At 52.3% G+C, this 23978-nt stretch overlaps 1 protein-coding gene across 4 annotated transcripts in view; it reads right to left on the reverse strand.

Moving 5' to 3' along the window:
• Positions 1-23978, reverse strand: part of STRN4 (striatin 4) — a 26753-nt gene continuing 2775 nt past the window's right edge. For 2 of the 4 annotated variants that reach the window (XM_086871943.1, XM_086871944.1), the window contains exons 3-17: positions 22410-22474; positions 20785-20845; positions 18325-18543; positions 17244-17370; positions 16047-16200; positions 15305-15370; positions 13964-14634; positions 13651-13859; positions 12234-12281; positions 10386-10567; positions 9249-9428; positions 8326-8457; positions 7173-7274; positions 6506-6592; positions 4821-5256 (exon numbers count right to left, since the gene is read on the reverse strand). In XM_086871943.1, the coding sequence (XP_086728069.1) occupies positions 4841-5256; positions 6506-6592; positions 7173-7274; positions 8326-8457; positions 9249-9428; positions 10386-10567; positions 12234-12281; positions 13651-13859; positions 13964-14634; positions 15305-15370; positions 16047-16200; positions 17244-17370; positions 18325-18543; positions 20785-20845; positions 22410-22474 (2719 nt within the window). In that variant the 3' untranslated portion in view covers positions 4821-4840. Of the gene's footprint in view, positions 2741-4820; positions 5257-6505; positions 6593-7172; positions 7275-8325; positions 8458-9248; positions 9429-10385; positions 10568-12233; positions 12282-13348; positions 13397-13505; positions 13554-13650; positions 13860-13963; positions 14635-15304; positions 15371-16046; positions 16201-17243; positions 17371-18324; positions 18544-20784; positions 20846-22409; positions 22475-23978 lie in introns of those variants that run through there. The other 2 variants (XM_086871947.1, XM_086871945.1) reach the window with 2 other exon arrangements.

Here is a 23978-nt window from a genome sequence, read left to right on the forward strand (position 1 = left end):
CAAAAAAACCACTTTTATTGACGCCCCTCCCCCACCCCAACCCCCCCCTCCCCTCCCCCACCCCCCAAAAAAATAAATATCCGAGAAAATCCCGTTAAAAAGGGGGAGTTTGGGGGGAATTTTGGGGCGAATTCCGGGGATTTTGGGCAATTTCGGGGTCCCCGATTATCACACGGTGATAAGGCAGCGGTGACACCCCCGGGAGGGGGCGGATTTGGGGGGATTTTGGGGGATTTTGGGGGATTTTGGGGGATTTTTGGGGGATTTTGGGGATTTTGGGGGATTTTGGGGGGATTTTGGGGGGAGTTTTCGGCTGTACAAATTTACAAAGGGGGGGAAATGCCAAAATTTGGGGGGAAAAAGGAGAAAATTTGGGGGAAAAGTCACAAAAATGGGGGAAAAAGTCACAAAATTTGGGGAAAAAGTCACAAAAATTGGGGGAAAAAAATCCCAAAATTTGGGTAAAAAGTCACAAAATTTGGGGAAAAAAATTCCCAAAATTTTGGGGGAAAAAAATCTCAAAAATAGGGGAAAAAGTCACAAAATTTGGGGAAAAAGTCATAAAATTTGGGGAAAAAAATCCCAAAATTTTGGGGGGAAAAAGCAGAAAATTTGGGGAAAAAGTCACAAAATAGGGGAAAAAGTCACAAAAATTGGGGGAAATAAATCCCAAAATTTGGGGAAAAAGTCACAAAAATTGGGGAAAAAAATCTCAAAATTTGGGGGGAAAAAGCAGAAAATTTGGGGAAAAAAATCCCAAAATTTGGGGAAAAAGTCACAAAAATTGGGGGAAAAGTCACAAAAATTGGGGAAAAAAATCCCAAAATTCTGGGGGGAAAAAGCACAAAAATTGGGGAAAAAGTCACAAAAATTGGGGAAAAAGTCACAAAATTTGGGGAAAAAAATCTCAAAAATTGGGGAAAAAAATCTCAAAATTTGGGGAAAAAGTCACAAAAATTGGGGGAAAAAATCCCAAAATTTGGGGAAAAAGTCACAAAAATTGGGGGAAAAAAATCCCAAAATTTTGGGGGGAAAAAGCAGAAAATTTGGGGAAAAAAATCTCAAAATTTGGGGAAAAAGTCACAAAAATTGGGGAAAAAAATCCCAAAATTTTGGGGGGAAAAAGCAGAAAATTTGGGGAAAAAAATCTCAAAATTTGGGGAAAAAGTCACAAAAATTGGGGAAAAAACCCAAAAATTTGGGGGGAAAAGTCACAAAAATTGGGGGAAAAAAATCCCAAAATTTGGGGAAAAAGTCACAAAAATTGGGGGAAAAGTCACAAAAATTGGGGAAAAAGTCACAAAATTTGGGGAAAAAAATCTCAAAATTTGGGGAAAAAGTCACAAAAATTTGGGGAAAAAAATCCCAAAAAATTGGGGGGAAAATCCTAAAAATTGGGGAAAAAAATCAAAAAATTTGGGGAAAAAAAAATCCAAAATTTGCGAGGGGAAATCCCAAAATTTTGGGGGAAAAGTCACAAAATTTGGGGAAAAAACCCAAAAATTTGAGGGGAAAAGTCACAAAAATTTGGGGAAAAAAAATCCCAAAATTTGGGGGGAAAATCTCAAAAATTTGGGGGGAAAAATTGCAAAAATGGAGGGAAAAATTCCAAAATTTGGCGGGAAACTCCCAAAAAATTTGGGGGGGAAATCCCCAGGTGTGTCCAGGTGTGACCTCAGGTGTCCCCAGCTGTGTCCAGGTGTGACCTCAGGTGTCCCCAGGTGTGTCCAGGTGTGACCTCAGGTGTCCCCAGGTGTGTCCAGGTGTGACCTCAGGTGTCCCCAGGTGTGACCTCAGGTGTCCCCAGCTGTGTCCAGGTGTGACCTCAGGTGTCCCCAGCTGTGTCCAGGTGTGTCACACCTGGCATGGGGAGGTGACAGAGGCCACCAGGTGCCACCTCTGGTCCTGCTCCAGCGCTGTCCCCAGGTGTGTCCAGGTGTGTCCAGGTGTCCCCAGGTGTCCCCAGGTGTGTCCAGGTGTCCCCAGGTGTGTCCCCAGGTGTGTCCTCACCTGGTTCCTGGGCATGGGGAGGTGACAGAGGCCACCAGGTGCCACCAAGACCCAGAGAAACAAACGGTGCCACCTCCAGCACCGTCCACAGGTGAGCTCCAGGTGTCCCCAGGTGTCCCCAGGTGTCCCCAGGTGTCTCCAGGTGAGCTCCAGGTGTCCCCAGGTGTCTCCAGGTGTGTCCAGGTGAGCTCAGATGCCACCTCAGGTGTCCCCAGGTGAGCTCCAGGTGTCTCCAGGTGTCCCCAGGTGTCCCTAGGTGTCCCCAGATGAGCTCCAGGTGTCTCCAGGTGTATCCAGGTGCCACCTCAGGTGTCCCCAGGTGTATCCAGGTGAGCTCCAGGTGTCTCCAGGTGTCCCCAGGTGTATCCAGAAGAACTCCAGGTGTCCCCAGGTGTCTCCAGGTGTCTCCAGGTGCCACCTCAGGTGTCCCCAGGTGTCTCCAGAAGAACTCCAGGTGTCCCCAGGTGTATCCAGGTGAGCTCCAGGTGTCTCCAGGTGTCCCCAGGTGTCTCCAGGTGTCTCCAGGTGCCACCCCAGGTGTGCCCAGGTGTGCCCAGGTGTCACACGAACACCTTGGCCAGCCCGTCGGCGCCGGCGCTGGCGCTGAGGGGACGCCGGGGGTGAAAGGCCACGGCCAGAACGGCCTCGTGGTGCTTGCGGCGGTGAGCGGGCAGCTCCTGCACACAGGTGCGCTCACACAGGTGCCACAGCCGCAGGGAACAGTCGTGACCTGGGGACAGACAGGTGTGACACAGGTGAGACAGGTGTGACACAGGTGTGACACAGGTGTGACACAGGTGTGACAGGTGTGACACAGGTGAGACACAGGTGAGACAGGTGTGACAGGTGTGGCAGGTGTGACACAGGTGTGACACAGGTGACACAGGTGTGACACAGGTGAGCGGGCAACTCCTGCACACAGGTGCGCTCACACAGGTGCCACAGCCGCAGGGAACAGTCGTGACCTGGGGACAGACAGGTGACAGGTGTGACACAGGTGAGACACGTGTGACACAGGTGTGACAGGTGTGACAGGTGTGACACAGGTGTGACACAGGTGAGCGGGCAGCTCCTGCACACAGGTGCGCTCACACAGGTGCCACAGCCGCAGGGAACAGTCGTGACCTGGGGGAACAGGTGACACAGGTGTGACACAGGTGAGACACAGGTGTGACACAGGTGTGACAGGTGTGACACAGGTGTGACACAGGTGAGCGGGCAGCTCCTGCACACAGGTGCGCTCACACAGGTGCCACAGCCGCAGGGAACAGTCGTGACCTGGGGACAGACAGGTGACAGGTGTGACACAGGTGTGACAGGTGTGACACAGGTGAGACAGGTGTGACAGGTGTGACACAGGTGTGACACAGGTGTGACACAGGTGAGACAGGTGACACAGGTGTGACACAGGTGACACAGGTGAGACACAGGTGAGACAGGTGACACAGGTGTGACACAGGTGTGACAGGTGTGACAGGTGTGACACAGGTGACACAGGTGTGACACAGGTGTGACACAGGTGAGCGGGCAGCTCCTGCACACAGGTGCGCTCACACAGGTGCCACAGCCGCAGGGAACAGTCGTGACCTGGGGACAGACAGGTGACAGACAGGTGTGACACAGGTGTGACACAGGTGTGACAGGTGTGACACAGGTGTGACACAGGTGACAGACAGGTGTGACAGGTGTGACACAGGTGTGACACAGGTGTGACAGGTGTGACAGGTGTGACACAGGTGAGCGGGCAGCTCCTGCACACAGGTGCGCTCACACAGGTGCCACAGCCGCAGGGAACAGTCGTGACCTGGGGACAGACAGGTGACAGACAGGTGTGACACAGGTGTGACACAGGTGTGACACAGGTGAGACAGGTGTGACAGGTGTGACACAGGTGAGACAGGTGACACAGGTGTGACACAGGTGTGACAGGTGAGACAGGTGTGACACAGGTGTGACACAGGTGAGACAGGTGTGACAGGTGTGACACAGGTGTGACAGGTGAGACACAGGTGAGACAGGTGTGACACAGGTGAGACAGGTGTGACACAGGTGAGCGGGCAGCTCCTGCACACAGGTGCGCTCACACAGGTGCCACAGCCGCAGGGAACAGTCGTGACCTGGGGACAGACAGGTGACAGGTGTGACACAGGTGTGACACAGGTGACACAGGTGAGACAGGTGTGACACAGGTGAGACAGGTGTGACACAGGTGTGACACAGGTGAGCGGGCAGCTCCTGCACACAGGTGCGCTCACACAGGTGCCACAGGCGGAGAGAACAGTCGTGACCTGGGGACAGACAGGTGACACAGACAGGTGAGACACAGGTGAGACACAGGTGTGACAGGTGTGACACAGGTGAGACAGGTGTGACAGGTGTGACACAGGTGTGACACAGGTGACACAGGTGTGACAGGTGTGACACAGGTGTGACACAGGTGTGACAGGTGTGACACAGGTGAGCGGGCAGCTCCTGCACACAGGTGCGCTCACACAGGTGCCACAGCCGCAGGGAACAGTCGTGACCTGGGGACAGACAGGTGTGACACAGGTGACACAGGTGAGACAGGTGAGAGACAGGTGAGACAGGTGTGACACAGGTGACACAGGTGTGACAGGTGTGACACAGGTGAGACAGGTGAGACAGGTGTGACACAGGTGTGACACAGGTGTGACACAGGTGAGCGGGCAGCTCCTGCACACAGGTGCGCTCACACAGGTGCCACAGGCGCAGGGAACAGTCGTGACCTGGGGGAACAGGTGACACAGGTGTGACAGGTGTGACACAGGTGTGACACAGGTGAGCGGGCAGCTCCTGCACACAGGTGCGCTCACACAGGTGCCACAGGCGGAGAGAACAGTCGTGACCTGGGGACAGACAGGTGTGACACAGGTGTGACACAGGTGAGACAGGTGAGACACAGGTGAGCCGGCAACTCCTGCACACAGGTGCGCTCACACAGGTGCCACAGCCGCAGGGAACAGTCGTGACCTGGGGACAGACAGGTGACACAGGTGTGACACAGGTGAGACAGGTGAGACAGGTGTGACACAGGTGAGACAGGTGTGACACAGGTGTGACACAGGTGAGACAGGTGTGACACAGGTGAGACAGGTGTGACACAGGTGAGACACAGGTGTGACACAGGTGAGACACAGGTGAGACAGGTGTGACACAGGTGAGCCGGCAACTCCTGCACACAGGTGCGCTCACACAGGTGCCACAGCCGCAGGGAACAGTCGTGACCTGGGGGAACAGGTGAGGCAGGTGAGACAGGTGTGACAGGTGTGACACAGGTGAGACAGGTGTGACACAGGTGAGACAGGTGAGACAGGTGTGAGACAGGTGAGACAGGTGTGACAGGTGTGACACAGGTGAGACAGGTGTGAGACAGGTGAGACAGGTGGCACAGGTGTGACACAGGTGAGACAGGTGAGACAGGTGAGACACAGGTGTGACACAGGTGTGACAAGTGTGACACAGGTGTGACACAGGTGACACAGGTGAGACAGGTGACACAGGTGAGGTAAGGGGACAGGTGAGGTCACTCAGGGGTCACTCAGCGGTCACTCAGCGGTCACTCAGCGGTCACTCAGGATGGGTCAGTGGTCACTCAGGGGTCACTCAGGGGTCACTCAGGGGTCACTCCGCGGTCACTCCGCGGTCACTCAGCGGTCACTCAGCGGTCACTCCGCGGTCACTCAGCGGTCACTCAGGGGTCACTCAGTGGTCACTCAGCGGTCACTCAGGGTCACTCAGGGGTCACTCCGTGGTCACTCCGCGGTCACTCCGCGGTCACTCAGGGTCACTCAGGGTCACTCCGCGGTCACTCAGCGGTCACTCAGCGGTCACTCCGCGGTCACTCAGCGGTCACTCAGCGGTCACTCAGCGGTCACTCCGCGGTCACTCCGCGGTCACTCAGCGGTCACTCAGGATGGGTCAGTGGTCACTCAGGGGTCACTCAGGGTCACTCAGCGGTCACTCAGCGGTCACTCCACGGTCACTCCGGGGTCACTCAGCGGTCACTCCGCGGTCACTCAGGGTCACTCAGCGGTCACTCAGCGGTCACTCCACGGTCACTCCGCGGTCACTCCGCGGTCACTCCGCGGTCACTCAGCGGTCACTCAGCGGTCACTCAGGGTCACTCCGCGGTCACTCAGCGGTCACTCAGCGTCACTCAGCGGTCACTCCGCGGTCACTCAGGGTCACTCAGCAGTCACTCAGCAGTCACTCCGCGGTCACTCAGCGGTCACTCAGGATGGGTCAGTGGTCACTCCGCGGTCACTCAGCGGTCACTCAGCGGTCACTCAGCGGTCACTCAGGGTCACTCAGCGGTCACTCAGCGGTCACTCCGCGGTCACTCAGTGGTCACTCAGGATGGGTCAGTGGTCACTCCGCGGTCACTCCGCGGTCACTCAGCGGTCACTCAGCGGTCACTCAGGGGTCACTCAGCGGTCACTCAGGGTCACTCAGCGGTCACTCAGCGGTCACTCACTGCCGGACAGCAGGAAGGCGCCGCTGGGGTCCAGGGCCAGGCAGGTGACGGCGTCCAGGTGTGCGACCATCGAGTGCACCACCTTACCTGGGGGAGAGGGGCGGGGTCACCAAAGGGGGCGTGGTCTCGGAGTGGGCGTGGCACAAATAGGCGTGGTCTCTGATTGGGAGTGGCCTGAATGGGCGTGGTCACGCTGGGGGAGGGGCCTCGTGATTGTGTTGGCGGCAAAAGGGGCGTGGTCAATGATGGGTTGTCACCTCATTGCCCCCAATTAAGCTAATTAACCCCTAATAACCCCTTAATTACCCCCGATAAAGCCACTAAAATGCCAATTTGTGCCCCAATTAAGCTAATTAACCCCTAATTACCACTTAATTATCCTCAATAAGGTCACCAACCCCCTGATTTCTGCCCCAATTAAGCTAATTAACCCCTAATAACCCCTTAATTACCCCCGATAAAGCCACCAACCCCTGATTTCCGCCCCAATTAAGCTAATTAACCCCTAATAACCCCTTAATTACCCCCGATAAAGTCAATAAACCCCTGATTTCCGCCCCAATTAAGCTAATTAACCCCTAATAACCCCTTAATTACCCCTGATAAAGCCACCACGCCCCGATTTCCGCTGCCCAATTAAGCTAATTAGCGCTAATTAAGGACCCACCGGTGCGGTTGTCCAGGTAACGGATGGCGCGGTCGTCGCTGGCCGTGATGGTCAGCGGCTGCCAGGGGTGGGCGACCACCTGGTTCACCTGGCCACTGCCACCTGCGGGGACAGCAGGGGACAGCTGGGGACACTCGGGGACATTTGGGGACATTTGGGGACATTTGGGGACATTTGGGGACATTTGGGGACATTTGGGGACATTTGGGGACACTCGGGGGTCGGGAGGGGTCAGGGGTGGGCGACCACCTGGTTCACCTGGCCACTGCCACCTGCGGGGACACCAGGGGACAGCTGGGGACACTCGGGGACAGCTGGGGACAGCTGGGGACATTTGGGGACATTTGGGGACATTTGGGGACACTCGGGGACACTCAGGGGTCGGGAGGGGTCAGGGGTGGGCGACCACCTGGTTCACCTGGCCACTGCCACCTGCGGGGACACCAGGGGACACCTTGGGGACATTTGGGGACCCTTGGGGACATTCTGTAGGGGGGTTCAGGTGACCCCAGGTGTCCCCAGGTGACCCCAGGTGACACTGGGAGAAGGTTCAGGTGACCCCAGGGGGGGTTCTGGTGTCCCCAGGGGGGTTCAGGTGTCCCCAGGTGTCCCCAGGTGACACTGGGAGAAGGTTCAGGTGTCCCCAGGTGTCTCCAGGTGTTCCCAGGTGACACTGGGGGGAGGTTCAGGTGTCCCCAGGGGGGGTTCAGGTGTCCCCAGGTGACATTTGGGTGGGTTCAGGTGTCCCCAGGGGAGGTTCAGGTGTCCCCAGGGAGGGTTCAGGTGTCCCCAGGTGACCCCAGGGAGGGTTCAGGTGTCCCCAGGGAGGGTTCAGGTGTCCCCAGGTGGGTTCAGGTGTCCCCAGGTGGGTTCAGGTGTCCCCAGGTGACATTTGGGGGGTTCAGGTGTCCCCAGGTGGGTTCAGGTGACCCCAGGGGGGTTCAGGTGACCCCAGGTGTCCCCAGGTGTCCCCAAGGGGGTTCAGGTGTCCCCAGGTGTCCCCAGGTGACATTGGGGAAGGTTCAGGTGTCCCCAGGTGACATTTGGGGGGGTTCAGGTGTCCCCAGGGAGGGTTCAGGTGTCCCCAGGGGGGGTTCAGGTGTCCCCAGGTGACCCCAGGTGACCCTGGGGACAGCAAGGGGGGGTCACTCACCGCCGTTTGGGGACACCAGGGTGGCCTTGGTGGCCTCGAGGTCGTAGAGGACGGTGGCACCCGAGCGGAAGCCGGCCACCAGCTGGGCCGGCTGGGTGGCCACGAACGTCACCGAGGTGGGGACACCGTGATCTGAGGGGACAACAGGTGAGGGGACAGGTGTGGCACCCAACAGGACAGCTGTGTCCCCAGGTGTGGCCCAGGTGTCCCCAGTGTGTACAGGTGTGTCCCCAGCTGTCCCCAGGTGTCCCCAGTGTGTCTGGGTGTGTCCCCAGGTGTGATGGCTGTGTCCCCATGTGTCCCTCAGGTGTCCCCAGGTGTGTCCCAGGTGTCTCAGGTGTCCCCAGGTGTGTCCCAGGTGTCCCCAGGTGTCCCTCAGGTGTCCCCAGGTGTGTCCCAGGTGTCCCCCAGGTGTCTCAGGTGTCCCCAGGTGTGTCCCAGGTGTGTCTGGGTGTGTCCCTCAGGTGTCCCCAGGTGTGGCCCAGGTGTCCCCAGTGTGTACAGGTGTCCCCCAGGTGTCTCAGGTGTCCCCAGGTGTCCCCATGTGTCCCTCAGGTGTCCCCAGGTGTGTCCCAGGTGTCTCAGGTATCCCCAGGTATCCCCAGGTGTGTCCCAAATGTCCCCAGTGTGTCCAGGTGTGTCCCCAGCTGTCCCCAGGTGTCCCCCCAATGTGTCCAGGTGTCCCCAGGTGTGTCCCCAATGTCCCCAGTGTGCCTAGGTGTGTCCCCAACATGTCCAGATGTCCCCAGATGCCCCCCAATATGTCCAGGTGTGTCCCCAGGTGTGTCCCCAGGTGTGTCCCCAGGTGTCCCCAGGTGTCCCCAGCTGTCCCCAGGTGTCCCCAGCTGTCCCCAGGTGTCCCCAGGTGTGTCCCCAATGTCCCCAGGTGTCCCCAGGTGTCCCCAGCTGTCCCCAGCTCTCACCTTTGTGCCCGTCCAGGACGCTCAGGCAGGTGCCACCGCGGCTGCCGTCCCCTCGGGGGTCCCAGAGGCGCACGGTGCCATCGGCCGAGCACGAGGCCAGGTGACGCCCGGTGACATCGAAGGCCAGGCCCCACACGGCGTCCCCGTGACCCTCCAGGACCCCCCGCAGCACCCCCGGGTCTGGGGACACGGGCACGTCTTGGGGACATCTTGGGGACATCTTGGGGACACCGGCGGTGGCCTCGGCCCCGCCGCCCCCGCTGCCACCCCCGGCGTGGCTCTGGTGGCCTCCGCTCCCATCCCAGTAGCCCCGAGTGCCACCAAACCCCCGATGTCCCCAAGTGCCACCGCGGCCCCAGGTGTCCCGATGTCCCCGATGTCCCCAAGTGCCACCTGTCCCCGATGTCCCTGATGTCCCCATATCCCTGATGTCCTCAATGTCCCCAATGTCCCCAAGCATCCCCGATGTCCCCAGGTGTCCCCAATGATGTCCCCAAGTCCCACCACACCCCAATGTCCCCGATGTCCCCAATGTCCCCAGGTGCCCCAATGTCCCCGATGTCCCCGATGTCCCCAATGTCCCCCCAATGTCCCAGCTGCCTCCAATGTCCCCAATGTCCCCAAACCCCCTGATGTCCCCAATGTCCCCAAACCCCCCAATGTCCCCAATGTCCCCAATGTCCCCAAGTGCCCCAGCTGCCCCCAATGTCCCCAATGTCCCCAATGTCCCCGATGTCCCAAATGTCCCCAATGTCACCAATGTCCCCCCAATGTCCCCGATGTCCCCAATCCCTCCTAATGTCCCCAATCCCCCCCGATGTCCCCAATGTCCCCATGTCCCCGATGTCCCCAATGTCCCCTCAATGCCCCAATGTCCCCAATGTCCCCGATGTCCCCAGCTGCCCCCAATGTCCCCGATGTCCCCGATGTCCCCAGGTGCCCCAATGTCGCTGATGTCCCCAATGTCCCCAATGTCCCCAATGTCCCCGATGTCCCCAATGTCCCCAATGTCCCCAGTGTCCCCAATGTCCCCGATGTCCCCGATGTCCCCGATGTCCCCGATGTCCCCCGATGTCCCCAATGTCCCCAATGTCCCCAATGTCCCCGATGTCCCCGATGTCCCCAAGTGCCACCCACCGTAGCCATCATAGGGGTCGCTGTCCAGCGCCGGCAGCCGCCAGCAGCGGATCCGAGCGTCCAGGCCGGCGCTGCAGCACAGCCCGATGTCACCCGTGCCACCTGCGCTGTCACCCGCGCTGTCACCCGCGCTGTCACCCGCGGCGCCGCCTGCTGCCACCGCCACCGCCAGCACCGCGCCCCTGCCGGGACAACGGCACTGCCACCTCAGGGGGGACACAGGGGACACACAGGGGACACACAGGGGACAGGGAGGGGACACAGGGGACACACAGGGGACACAGGGGACACAGGGGACACACAGGGGACACAGGGGACACACAGGGGACACACAGGGGACACACAGGGGACACAGGGGACACACAGGGGACACAGGGGACACAGGGGACACACAGGGGACACACAGGGGACACACAGGGGACACACAGGGGACACACAGGGGACACAGGGGACACACAGGGGACACACAGGGGACACAGGGGGGACACACAGGGGACACAGGGGACACACAGGGGACACACAGGGGACACACAGGGGACACAGGGGACAGCCAGGGGACAGCCAGGGGACACAGGGGGGACACACAGGGGACACAGGGGACACACAGGGGACACACAGGGGACACAGGGGACACACAGGGGACACACAGGGGACACAGGGGACACACAGGGGACACACAGGGGACACACAGGGGACACAGGGGACACACAGGGGACACACAGGGGACACACAGGGGACACACAGGGGACAGGGAGGGGACACACAGGGGACACGGGGGGGACAGGGAGGGGACACACAGGGGACACACAAGTGACAAGAGTGACGCAGGTGACAGAAGGTGACACACAGGTGACACACAGGGGGTGACACAGGTGACAGATAACACACAGATGACACACACAGGGGGTGACAGGGGTGACACAGGAGGTGACAGGGGTGACACAGGTGACACAGGTGACACACAGGGGTGACACAGATGACACAGGGGGTGACACAGGTGACACAGGGATCACACAGGTGACACAGGTGACACTCAGGGGGTGACACAGGTGACACACAGGGGTGACACAGGGGTGACACAGGTGACACACAGGGGTGACACAGGGGGTGACAGGGGTGACAGGGGTGACACAGGTGACACAGGTGACAGGTGACACACACAGGTGACACTCAGGTGACACTCAGGTGACACTCAGGTGACACACCTGTGCCCTCGGAAGGCGTACACCGGCTCCACGTCCAGCGCCGCGCTCCTGAGGTGACACAGGTGACACACAGGGGGTGACAGGGGTGACACAGGTGACACACAGGGGGTGACACAGGGGTGACACAGGGGGTGACAGGGATCACACAGGTGACACAGGGATCACACAGGTGACACAGGTGACACTCAGGTGACACTCAGGTGACACTCAGGTGACACTCAGGTGACACACCTGTGCCCTCGGAAGGCGTACACCGGCTCCACGTCCAGCGCCGCGCTCCTGAGGTGACACAGGGGTGACACAGGGGGTGACACAGGGGGTGACACAGATGACACAGGGATCACACAGGTGACACAGGGGGTGACAGGGGTGACACAGGTGACACTCAGGTGACACAGGTGACACAGGGGTGACAGGGGTTACACAGGTGACACAGGGGGTGACACAGGTGACACAGGTGACACAGGTGACACTCAGGTGACACACCTGTGCCCTCGGAAGGCGTACACCGGCTCCACGTCCAGCGCCGCGCTCCTGAGGTGACACAGGGGTGACACAGGAGGTGACACAGGGGGTGACACAGGTGACACAGGGATCACACAGGTGACACAGGTGACACTCAGGTGACACTCAGGTGACACACCTGTGCCCACGGAAGGCGTACACCGGCTCCACGTCCAGCGCCGCGCTCCTGAGGTGACACAGGTGACACACAGGGGTGACACAGGGGGTGACACAGGTGACACAGGGATCACACAGGTGACACAGGTGACAGGTGACACACACAGGTGACACAGGTGACACTCAGGTGACACACCTGTGCCCACGGAAGGTGTACACCGGCTCCACGTCCAGCGCCGCGCTCCTGAGGTGACACAGGGGTGACACAGGGGGTGACAGGGGTGACACAGGTGACACAGATGACACAGGGGGTGACACAGGTGACACAGGGATCACACAGGTGACACAGGGGGTGACACAGGTGACACAGGTGACACTCAGGTGACACAGGTGACACACAGGGGGTGACACAGGTGACACAGGGATCACACAGGTGACACACAGGTGACAGGTGACACACACAGGTGACACAGGTGACACTCAGGTGACACTCAGGTGACACACCTGTGCCCTCGGAAGGCGTACACCGGCTCCACGTCCAGCGCCGCGCTCCTGAGGTGACACAGGTGACACACAGGGGGTGACAGGGGTGACACAGGGGGTGACAGGGGTGACACAGGGATCACACAGGTGACACAGGTGACACTCAGGTGACACAGGTGACACACAGGGGGTGACAGGGGTGACACAGGGGTGACACAGGGATCACACAGGTGACACTCAGGTGACACAGGTGACACTCAGGTGACACTCAGGTGACACTCAGGTGACACACCTGTGCCCACAGAAGGCGTACACCGGCTCCACGTCCAGCGCCGCGCTCCTGAGGTGACACACAGGGGGTGACACAGGGGTGACAGGGGTGACAGGGGTGACACAGGGATCACACAGGTGACACAGGTGACAGATGACACACACAGGTGACACTCAGGTGACACTCAGGTGACACACCTGTGCCCACGGAAGGCGTACACCGGCTCCACGTCCAGCGCCGCGCTCCTGAGGTGACACAGGTGACACACAGGGGGTGACACAGATGACACAGGGGGTGACAGGGGTGACACAGGGATCACACAGGTGACACAGGTGACAGATGACACACACAGGTGACACTCAGGTGACACTCAGGTGACACACCTGTGCCCACGGAAGGCGTACACCGGCTCCACGTCCAGCGCCGCGCTCCTGAGGTGACACAGGTGACACACAGGGGGTGACAGGGGTGACACAGGTGACACACAGGGGGTGACACAGGGATCACACAGGTGACACAGGTGACACTCAGGTGACACACCTGTGCCCTCGGAAGGCGTACACCGGCTCCACGTCCAGCGCCGCGCTCCTGAGGTGACAACAACCGCACGCCCCGGTGACGCCGGCGCCCCGAGCGCGGCGCCACCGCCCCCCTGCCACCCCCCCCTTTGTCACCCTCCTGTCACCTCTTGGGGACCAGCGGCTTCTGCAGGTTCCAGAGCTTCAGGGTGGCGTCCTCGGAGGCTGTCACCAGCGCCGGGTGACAAGGGACGAAGGCCAGCGCCCGCACGGCGTCGTAGTGGCTGCGCAGCGTCAGGCGCGGGCTCCAGCTGCGCTTCGGGGACAGCGGCCGGACACACGACACCTGGGGACACGCTGGTGGCACTTGGGGACACTGGGGACACCCTGGGGACACTCTGGGGACACCCTGGGGACACTGGGACACTGGGAGATGGTGGCACTTGGGGACATTGAGGGGACAGCGGCCGGACACACGACACCTGGGGACACGCTGGTGGCACTTGGGGACACTGGGGACACCCTGGGGACACCCTGGGGACACCCTGGGGACACCCTGGGGACACTCTGGGGACACTGGGACACTGGGAGATGGTGGCACTTGGGGACACTGAGGGACAGGCGCGGGCTCCAGCTGCGCTTCGGGGACAGCGGCCGGCCACACGACACCTGGGGACACGCTGGTGGCACTTGGGGACACGCTGGGGACACGCTGGGGACACCCTGGGGACACCCTGGGGACAGCCTGGGGACACTGGGACACTGGGACATGGTGGCACTTGGGGACACTGAGGGACACGGTGGTGGCACTTGGGGACCCTGGGGACACGGTGGTGGCACTTGGGGACATCCTGGGGACACTGTGGGGACACTGAGGCACGGGTGGCACTCGGGGACACCCTGGGGACACTGAGGCACGGGTGGCACCCTGGGGACACGCTGGGGACACTGTGGGGACACTGAGGCACGGGTGGCACCCTGGGGACACGCTGGGGACACTGAGGCACGGGTGGCACCCTGGGGACACTCTGGGGACACTGAGGCACGGGTGGCACTCACGTCACCGCCGTCGCTGTCGTTTGTCACCGTCAGCTCCGCCAGGTCCCCGAGGCCATCCAGGGCCAGCGCCTCGGCCGGGAGCGCTGGGGACACTGAGGGGACATTGGGGACACTGAGGGGACACTCAGGGGACATTGGGGACACTCAGGGGACATTGGGGACACTGAGGGGACACTGAGGGGACACTGAGGGACATTGGGGACACTGAGGGGACACTGGGGACATTGGGGACACTGAGGGGACATTGGGGACATTGGGGACACTGAGGGGACATTGGGGACACTCAGGGGACATTGGGGACACTGAGGGGACACTGAGGGGACACTGAGGGACATTGGGGACACTGAGGGGACATTGGGGACATTGGGGACACTCAGGGGACATTGGGGACACTGAGGGGACATTGGGGACATTGGGGGGACACTGAGGGGACATTGGGGACATTGGGGACACTCAGGGGACATTGGGGACACTAAGGGGACATTGGGGACACTGAGGGGACATTGGGGACATTGGGGACACTCAGGGGACATTGGGGACATTGGGGACACTGAGGGGACATTGGGGTGGCCTTGGGGACATTGGGGACACTGAGGGGACATTGGGGTGGCCTTGGGGACATGGGGACCCCCCCAGGTGACACACAGGTGACACAGAGGAGGTGACACAGGTGACAGAGATGACACAAGTGAAACACAGGTGACAGACAGGTGACACACAGGTGACACAGGTGACACACACGGGTGACAGGCGTGTCCCTACCTTCAGGTGGCCGCGGTGGCCGCGGTGGCCCGAGGTCCCCGTCCCGCAGGTGGCACCGGTGGCTCTCTGTGACAATGAGGGCAGGGTCAGGAATGTCCCCAAATGTCCCCAAGGTGTCCCCAAGGTGTCCCCAAGGTGTCCCCAGGTGTCCCAAGGTGTCCCCAGGTGTCCCCAGCTGTCCCCAAATGTCCCCAGGTGTCCCCAAGGTGTCCCCAAATGTCCCCAGGTGTCCCCAGGTGTCCCCAAGCTCACCTCTGATGTCCCCAGGTGTCCCCAAGGTGTCCCCAGGTGTCCCCCAGGTGTCCCCAAGGTGTCCCCAAGCTCACCTCTGATGTCCCCAAGGTGTCCCCAGGTGTCCCCAAGGTGTCCCCAGCTGTCCCCAAATGTCCCCAGGTGTCCCCAAGGTGTCCCCAAGCTCACCTCTGATGTCCCCAAGGTGTCCCCAGGTGTCCCCAAGGTGTCCCCAGCTGTCCCCAAATGTCCCCAGGTGTCCCCAAGGTGTCCCCAGGCTCACCTCTGATGTCCCCAGGTGTCCCCAAGGTGTCCCCAGCTGTCCCCAGGTGTCCCCAGGCTCACCTCTGATGTCCCCAAGGTGTCCCCAGGCTCACCTCTGATGTCCCCAGGTGTCCCCAAGGTGTCCCCAGCTGTCCCCAGGTGTCCCCAGGCTCACCTCTGATGTCCCCAGGTGTCCCCAGGTGTCCCCCAGCTGTCCCCAGGTGTCCCCAGGTGTCCCCAAGCTCACCTCTGATGTCCCCAGCTGTCCCCAAGGTGTCCCCAGGTGTCCCCAGGAAGTCGAACTCCCCCAGGGCGTCCTCGGAGTCTTCCTCGTCCTCGTCCTCGTCCTCATCCTCATCTTCCTCCTCCTCCTCCTCCTCCTCGGGGACCTTGGGGACACCCTGGGGACAGCAGGGGACAGAGGCGGGCTGGGGACAGCGAGATGGCACCGGGGGAGGGGAAAATGGGGGAAAAATGGGGAAAAAAAGGGAAAAAATGGGGAGAAAAAAGGGGAAAAAAATGGGAAAAAATGGGATAAAAAAGGGAAAAAAAGGGAAAAAAATGGGAGAAAAATGGGGAAAAAGGGCAAAAATGGGAAAAAAAAGGGAAAAATTGGGAGAAAAATGGGAAAAAATGGCAAAAAATGGGAAAAAAATGGGGGAAAAATGGGAATAAATGGGAAAAAAGGGATAAAAAAGGAAAAAAAAAGGGAGAAAATTGGGGGGAAATGGGAAAAAATGGGAGAAAAAATGGGAAAAAATGGGGAAAAAAAAGGGAAAAAAAGGGATAAAAAAGGAAAAGAAAAAGGAAGAAAAAATGGGGGGAAAATGGGAGAAAAAAGGGGAAAAAAGGGGAAAAAAGGGGGGAAAAATGGGGGAAAAATGGGGGAAAAAATGTGGAAAAAATGGGGAAAAAATGGGGAAAAAAAGGATAAAAAAGGAAAAAAAAAGGGAGAAAAAATGGGGGAAAAATATGAAAAAATGGGAGAAAAATAGGAAAAAATGGGAAAAAAATGGGAGAAAAAAGGGGAAAAAAGGAGGAAAAAAGGGGAAAAAATGGGAAAAAAGGGGGAAAAGGGGAAAAAAGTGGAAAAAAGGGAAAAAAGGGAAAAAAATGGGGAAAAAATGGGGAAAAAATGGGAAAAAAAGGGAAAAAAGGGGAAAAAAATGGGGAAAAAATGGGAAAAAAAATGAGAAAAAAGAGGAAAAAAAGGGGGAAAAAGGGAGAAAAAAAGATAAAAAGGGAGAAAAAAAGATAAAAAGGGAGAAAAAAGATAAAAAGGGAGAAAAAAAAATAAAAAGGGAGAAAAATGAGAAAAAAGAGGGGAAAAAAGGGACAAAAAAATAACAAAAAAGGGACAAAAAGGGACAAAAAAGAGACAGAAAAGGACAAAAAAACCCCCAAAAATTCTTTAAAAATTCCCCCAAATTTTGGGAATTCTGACCTTTGCCCTCCTGTGGATTTGGGGGGGTCCTGGGGTGGGGGAGGGGCCCTCGGGCTCCTCTTCCTCATCGCTGTCTTCCTCAGGGGGGGAGGGGCTCAGGCCCGGATCCGGCTCCTTCCCGGCATTCCTGGCAAAAAAAAATTGGGAATTTGGAGGTAAAAGTTAAAAAAAAAATCCCCTAAAAAATAAAAAAGGGAAAAAAAATCAAAATTCCCCCCCAAAAAAACTTGAGTCCCATGAAAATCCCCCCAAAATTCCTAAAAAATTCCCAAAAAGTTCCCAAATCCCATAAAAAACCCCAAAAATTGCCTAAAAAACCCCAAATCCCACAAAAAAACCCCAAAAATTCCCTAAAAAAAACCCCAAATCCCACAAAAAAACCCCAAATTTCCCTAAAAAAACCACCCCCAAATCCCACCAAAAACGCCCCCAAAAATTCCCCAAAAATTCCCAAAAAAACCCCAAATCCCACAAAAAACCCCCAAAAATTCCCTAAAAAAACCCCAAATCCCACAAAAAAACCCAAAAATTCCCAAAAAAAACCCAAATCCCACCAAAACCCCAAAAATTCCCTAAAAAAACCCCAAAAAAACCCCAAATCCCACCAAAAACCCCCCAAAATTCCCAAAAAATTCCCAAATCCCACAAAACCCCCCAAAATTCCCAAAAAATTCCCAAATCCCACCAAAACCCCCCAAAAATTCCCAAAAAAACCCCAAATCCCACCAAAACCCCCCAAAAATTCCCAAAAAAACCCCAAAAAACCCCAAATCCCACCAAAAACCCCAAAATTCCAAAAAAAACCCCCAAATCCCACAAAAAACCCCCAAAAATTCCAAAAAAATTCCCAAAAACCCCAAATCCCACAAAAAAACCCAAAAATTCCCTAAAAAAACCCCCAAATCTCAATAAAAACCCCCGAAAAATTCCCAAAAAATTCCCAAATCCCACCAAAAACCCCCAAAAATTCCCAAAATATTCCCAAAAAACCCCAAAACCCCCCCAAAACCCCCCAAAAAATTCCCAAAAAACCCCAAATCCCACCAAAACCCCCCCAAAATTCCCAATTTTCCCCCCAAACCTCTGGATTTGCTCCTCGATTCTCCGGAGCAGCAGCGACTCCGTGGGTGGGGGAGGGGAAGGGGGGGTCCCGGGGCTGGGGGGAGCCACCGGAATTCCCGAAATTCCCGAAATTCCCGGAATTCCCGGAATTCCCGGGGGGTTCCGGCCCAGCAGGGAACGGACGCGCCGGGATCTCATGTCCAGGATGGTGTCGCTGTACCCGACCTCCTCCAGGTACCTGATTTGGATTTTTTTTGGGGAATAAAAATGGGAAAAATTTGGGATTTGGGAAGGTTGGGAATTTCAAAATGCTGGGAGAGGAAATCCCAAAAATTGGGGAATTTTTTGGTTGATTTTTGGGATTTTTTTAGGAATTTTTGGGGATTTTTTGGAGATTTTTTTAGTCGATTTTTGGGATTTTTTTGGGATTTTTTTGGTCGATTTTTGGGATTTTTTTTTCTATTTTTTTGGTTGATTTTTGGGATTTTTTGGGGATTTTTTTGGTTGATTTTTGGGATTTTTTTGGGATTTTTTTGGGACTTTTTTGGTTGATTTTTGGGATTTTTTTGGGATTATTTGGTTGATTTTTGGGATTTTTTGGAGATTTTTTTGGTTGATTTTTGGGATTTTTTTGGGAATTTTTTGGTTGATTTTTGGCATTTTTTTGGGATTTTTCTGGTTGATTTTTGGGAATCTTTTGGGAATTTTTTGGTTGATTATTGGAATTTTTTGGGAATTTTTTGGTTTCTTTTTATGATTTTTTTGGTTGATTTTTGGGAACTTTTTGGGGAATTTTTTGGTTGATTTTTGGGAATTTTTGGGATTTTTTGGGGGATTTTTTTGGTTGATTTCTGGGAATTTTTTGGGATTTTTTTGGTTGATTTTTGGGATTTTTTGGTTGATTTTGGGGAATTTTTTGGGAATTTTTTGGTTGATTTTTGGGAATTTTTGGGATTTTTTGGGGTGATTTTTTTAGGGGTTTTTTTGGGATTTTGGGGGGATTTTTTGGGAATTTTTTGGTTGATTTTTGGGGGATTTTGGGGCTTTTTAGAAGGAATTTTTTTTTACCACTTTTGATGTTTTTTTGGGTGTTATTTTTTTGGGATTTTGGGGCTTTTTTGGGGTGGATTTTTATGATGATTTCAGGTGATTTTGGGGTGAGATTTTAACAAATCCCAGGATTATTTTGAATCCCTCTGAAAAAAAAGATGGGCAGCTACAAAAATCCTGGGAAAAAGGGGAAAAAACAGCAAAATTCTGTCAAAATTGTGCCTAAAAATTCTGCAAAAATGGTTCAAAAACGCTGAAATTTTGTTCAAATCAACTCATAAAAAAACCTTCACAAAGATTGTCCAAAAAAATTCCAAAATCCCAGAAAATTTCCCAAAAAATCCAACCAAAGTGGCCTCAAAAATGCCAAAATTCTGCTAAAATGACTCCAAAAATGCCCCAAAAAATCTCCATGAATTTCACCCCCAAAAATTCCCAAATTCCCCCCAAAATGCTTTAAAAATTCCATGGAAATCATCAAAAAAATCACATTAAAATGGCCCCAAAATATTGGTAAAATGCCCCAAAAAATCCTTTATAAAGATTGTAAAAAAACCTGAAAGAATTCCATGAAAATCTCGATAAAAATTCAACCAAAATTGCTCAAAAATCACCCAAAATCTGCTCAAAAACCCCAAAAAATCCCAAAATTTACCTTTGGAAACCTCCAAAAAACCATAAAAAATATAAAAAAAGTTCAAAAATCACCCAAAATCTGCTCAAAAAAATCCAAACCTCCAAAAAAAACCATAAAAAATATAAAAAAAGCTCAAAAATCACCCAAAATCTGCTCAAAAAACCCCAAAAAATCTCAAAATTTACCTTTGGAAACCTCCAAAAAAACATAAAAATATAAAAAAAGCTCAAAAATCGCCCAAAATCTGATCAAAAACCCCAAAAAATCCCAAAATTTACCTTTGGAAACCTCCAAAAAAACATAAAAAATATAAAAAAGCTCCAAAATCACCCAAAATTTGCTCAAAAAAATCCAAACCTCCAAAAAAAACCATAAAAAATATAAAAAAAGCTCAAAATCACCCAAAATTTGCTCAAAAAACCCCAAAAAATCCCAAAATTTACCTTTGGAAACGTCAAAAAAACATAAAAAATATAAAAAAGTTCAAAAATCGCCCAAAATCTGCTCAAAAAAATCCAAACCTCAAAAAAAAACCATAAAAAATATAAAAAAAGCTCAAAAATCACCCAAAATCTGCTCAAAAAACCCCAAAAATCCCAAAATTTACCTTTGAAAACCTCCAAAAAAACATAAAAAATATAAAAATTGCCCAAAAATCACCCAAAATCTGCCCAAAAATCACTCAAAAATCCCAAATCTTTCAGCCCAAACCCCTCCAAAAATTCCAAATTCATCCAAAAATCCCAAATTCACCCCAAATTTTCCCAAAATTCCCAAAATTCCAGCACTCACTGGCGCAGGAGCTGCCTCCCCTCTTTCCAGGCTCCCTCGAGCTCCACGGGGCCGTTGGATACTGGGGGGAAAAAAAGAGTCAAAAATGCCAAAAATCACCCCAAAAACATCCAGAAATGACCCAAAAATACCCCAAATCAACCCAAAAATAATCCCAAAAATCACCCCAAAAACATCCAGAAATGACCCAAAAATACCCCAAATCAACCCAAAAATAATCCCAAAAATAAACACAAAATAACCCTAAAAACACCCAAAAATAACCCAAATCAACCCAAAAATAATCCCAAAATCAACCCAAAAATAACCCAAAAATGATCCCAAATCAACCCAAAAATAAAGCCAAAATCAGCCCAGAAATGACCCAAAAATACCCCAAATCAACCCAAAAATAATCCCAAAATCAACCCCAAAATAACCCTAAAAACACCCAAAAATACCCCAAATCAACCCAAAAATAATCCCAAAAATAAACACAAAATCAGCCCAAAAATGACCCAAAAATACCCCAAATCAACCCAAAAATAATCCCAAAAATAAACACAAAATAACCCTAAAAACACCCAAAAATAACCCAAATCAACCCAAAAATAATCCCAAAAATAAACACAAAATAACCCTAAAAACACCCAAAAATAACCCAAATCAACCCAAAAATAATCCCAAAAATAAACACAAAATAACCCAAAAAACACCCAAAAATAACCCAAAAAACACCCCAAAAATAACCCAAAATCAACCCAAAAATAACCCAAAAATCAACCCAAAAATAATCCCAAAACCAACCCAAAATCAACTCCAAAATAACCCCAAAACCACCCAAAAATAACCCAAAAAACCCCAAAATAACCCCAAAATGACCTAAAAATAACCCAAAATCAACACAAAAATAACCCAAAAATAAACACAAAATCAGCCCTGAAATGACACAAAATCAACTCAAAAATAACCCTAAAAACACCCAAAAATAACCCTAAAAACACTCAAAAATAACCCTAAAAACACCCCAAAAATAACCCAAAATCAACCCAAAAATAACCCTAAAAACACCCCAAAAAAACCTAAAAACACCCCAAAAATAACCCAAAATCAACCCAAAAATAACCCAAAATCAACCCAAAAATAACCCAAAATCAACCCAAAATCAACTCCAAAATAACCCCAAAACCACCAAAAAATAACCCAAAAAAAACCCAAAATAACCCCAAAATGACCTAAAAATAACCTAAAAAAACCCAAAATTACCCCAAAAATAAACCCAAAATCAGCCCTGAAATGACCCAAAAATACCCCAAATCAACCCAAAAATAATCCCAAAAATAAACACAAAATAACCCCAAAACCACCCAAAAATAACCCAAAAAACCCCCAAAATAACCCCAAAATGACCCAAAATCAACCCAAAAAACCCCAAAATTACCCCAAAAATCAACCCCAAAAAAACTGGAAAAAAAAAAAAAACCCAAAATAACCCAAAAAATCTCAAATCTCCCCCAAAAATCCAAATAATCCCCTCCAAAAAAACCCCCAAATCCCCCCAAAAAATCCCAAATCCATAAAAAAACCCAAAAAACCCCAAAATCGCCCCAAAAAAATCCCAAAATCCCCAAATTTTGGGGTCTCACCCGGCTCCTCCGGCCGCTTCTCCCCCGGAGCCTCTGTCCCAAACTTCAGCTTGTGGTACTTGGACCTTGGAAAATCCCAAAAATTTATGGAATTTGGGGTTTTTTTGGGGGATTTGGGGTCTTGGGAGAAAATTTGGGATTTTTAGGGATTTTTTGGGGTTTTTGGGGATTTTTTTGGGATTTTTTGGGGGATTTTTTGGGATTTTTTGGGATTTTTTGGGGATTTTTGGGGGGGGTTTTTTGGTTGATTTTTGGGATTTTTTGGGAATTTTTTGGGGATTTTTGGGATTTTGGGGGATTTTTTGGGGGATTTTTTGGGAATTTTTTGGGGATTTTTGGGATTTTTTTGGGATTTTTTGGGGGGTTTTTTGGTTGATTTTTGGGGTCTTGGGAGAAAATTTGGGATTTTTAGGGATTTTTTGGCTGATTTTTGGGATTTTTTGGGAATTTTTTGGGGGTTTTTTGGTTGATTTTTGGGATTTTTTGGGATTTTTTGGGGGTTTTTTGGGGTTCTTTGGGATTTTTTTGGGGGAATTTTTTGGTTGATTTTGGGGGTCTTGGGAGAAAATTTGGGATTTTTGGGGATTTTTTTGGGGATTTTTTTGGGGATTTTTTTGGGATTTTTTTGGGGATTTTTTGGGGATTTTTGGGATTTTTGGGGGTTTTTTTGGGATTTTTTGGTTGATTTTTGGGATTTTTTGGGAATTTTTTGGGGGGGTTTTTTGGTTGATTTTTGGGATTTTTTGGGAATTTTTGGGGGATTTTTGGGATTTTGGGGGATTTTTTTGGGGATTTTTTGGGAATTTTTTGGGGATTTTTGGGATTTTTTTGGGATTTTTGGGGGGTTTTTGGGATTTTTTGGGGGTTTTTTGGGGTTCTTTGGGATTTTTTGGGAATTTTTTGGTTGATTTTTGGGATCTTGGGAGAAAATTTGGGATTTTTAGGGATTTTTGGGGGATTTTTTGGGGATTTTTTTGGGGATTTTTTGGGATTTTTTGGGATTTTTTGGGAATTTTTGGGGGGGGTTTTTTGGTTGATTTTTGGGATATTTTGGGAATTTTTTGGGGATTTTTGGGATTTTTGGGGATTTTTTTGGGGATTTTTTGGGGGATTTTTTGGGAATTTTTTAGGATTTTTTGGGATTTTTTTTGGAATTTTTGGTTGATTTTTGGGGTCTTGGGAGAAAATTTGGGATTTTTAGGGATTTTTTGGCTGATTTTTGGGATTTTTTGGGAATTTTTTGGGGGTTTTTTGGTTGATTTTTGGGATTTTTTGGGAATTTTTGGGGGGTTTTTTGGGGTCTTGGGAGAAAATTTGGGATTTTTTGGGGTTTTTGGGGATTTTTTGGGGGATTTTTTGGGAATTTTTTGGGGATTTTTGGGATTTTTTTGGGATTTTTGGGGGGGTTTTTGGGTTGATTTTTGGGATTTTTTGGGGGTTTTTTGGGGTTTTTTGGGATTTTTTGGGAATTTTTTGGTTGATTTTTGAGGTCTTGGGAGAAAATTTGGGATTTTTAGGGATTTTTTGGGGTTTTGGGGATTTTTTGGGGATTTTTTGGGGTTTTTTGGT

Source organism: Cyanistes caeruleus, chromosome 38 (assembly GCF_971803275.1).
Source record: "Cyanistes caeruleus chromosome 38, bCyaCae1.hap1.1, whole genome shotgun sequence".
NCBI classification, from domain to species: Eukaryota; Metazoa; Chordata; class Aves; order Passeriformes; family Paridae; genus Cyanistes; species Cyanistes caeruleus.